Below are 734 nucleotides of genomic sequence, written 5' to 3'. Positions count from 1 at the left end.
TATACAGCATGTGTGTGTGTATGTGTATTATCAAGAGTGAGAAATCCAAGAGGACATAAGATGAGGTCTACACTCTTAAAAATCAGTGAAGAGATTCCAATAAGAGTCAAAAGGTAAGTACAAGAATAACACCATCATGATAGAAATATACAGTAATACAACTAGGTGTTAGTTGTCAGATATTTCCACAATACTCACTCAAAATGTTTATTGACAAACCACCAGAGCAATATCTATTCATGATATAGACTGATCTAATGTTAATAGGCCTAAGACAGATTCCTCAGACACATGAAAATAAGCTACAGATCACCCAACTGAATAACCATCACTTGACCATTCTAAAGGATGACGTAAGCAGTTATTGCGTTCAAAAGGAATAACCAACTAATTCCATTTATATTAAGGATATATTTCACTTCACATCTCTCCTTTGCATTTTTCTTCACAGCTCATGACACATACACAACACAAGGAGAATAAATAATCTTCCAATACGCACCTGACACGAGTCTTTCCCCCCCTCGGCCACCCCAGCACAGAGGGAAGTGGAGAAGATGGCGCCGGGGTAACTAACTTCACACTCTGCGTTGCTTATCACCGGCACTTCAACTTCCTGCAACTTCACGGCCTGAGAACCACCTGTAGATATACGTTTGTGAATGGTGAGCTGGAAATGTCTGTGGGGAAATTAAATGCAAGACGGGGATAATAGTGGTTGTTCTGTTTCAGAT

At 39.5% G+C, this 734-nt stretch overlaps 1 protein-coding gene across 1 annotated transcript in view; it reads right to left on the bottom strand.

The window, feature by feature from the left end:
• The window catches only part of LOC119592921 (trypsin-1-like), a gene marked incomplete at its 5' end in the record, with an annotated part of 8,185 nt that overhangs the window by 1,977 nt on the left and 5,474 nt on the right, over positions 1 to 734 (bottom strand). Inside the window, one exon of the mRNA XM_037941813.1 lies at positions 503 to 642. Coding sequence (XP_037797741.1) covers positions 503 to 642 — 140 coding nt within the window. The remainder of the gene's footprint in view (positions 1 to 502; positions 643 to 734) is intronic.

This window comes from Penaeus monodon, chromosome 31 (genome assembly GCF_015228065.2).
Source record: "Penaeus monodon isolate SGIC_2016 chromosome 31, NSTDA_Pmon_1, whole genome shotgun sequence".
In the NCBI taxonomy this organism is placed as follows: Eukaryota; Metazoa; Arthropoda; class Malacostraca; order Decapoda; family Penaeidae; genus Penaeus; species Penaeus monodon.
Note: the sequence above shows the minus strand (reverse complement) of the source record. Positions and strands in the feature narration are given on the sequence as shown.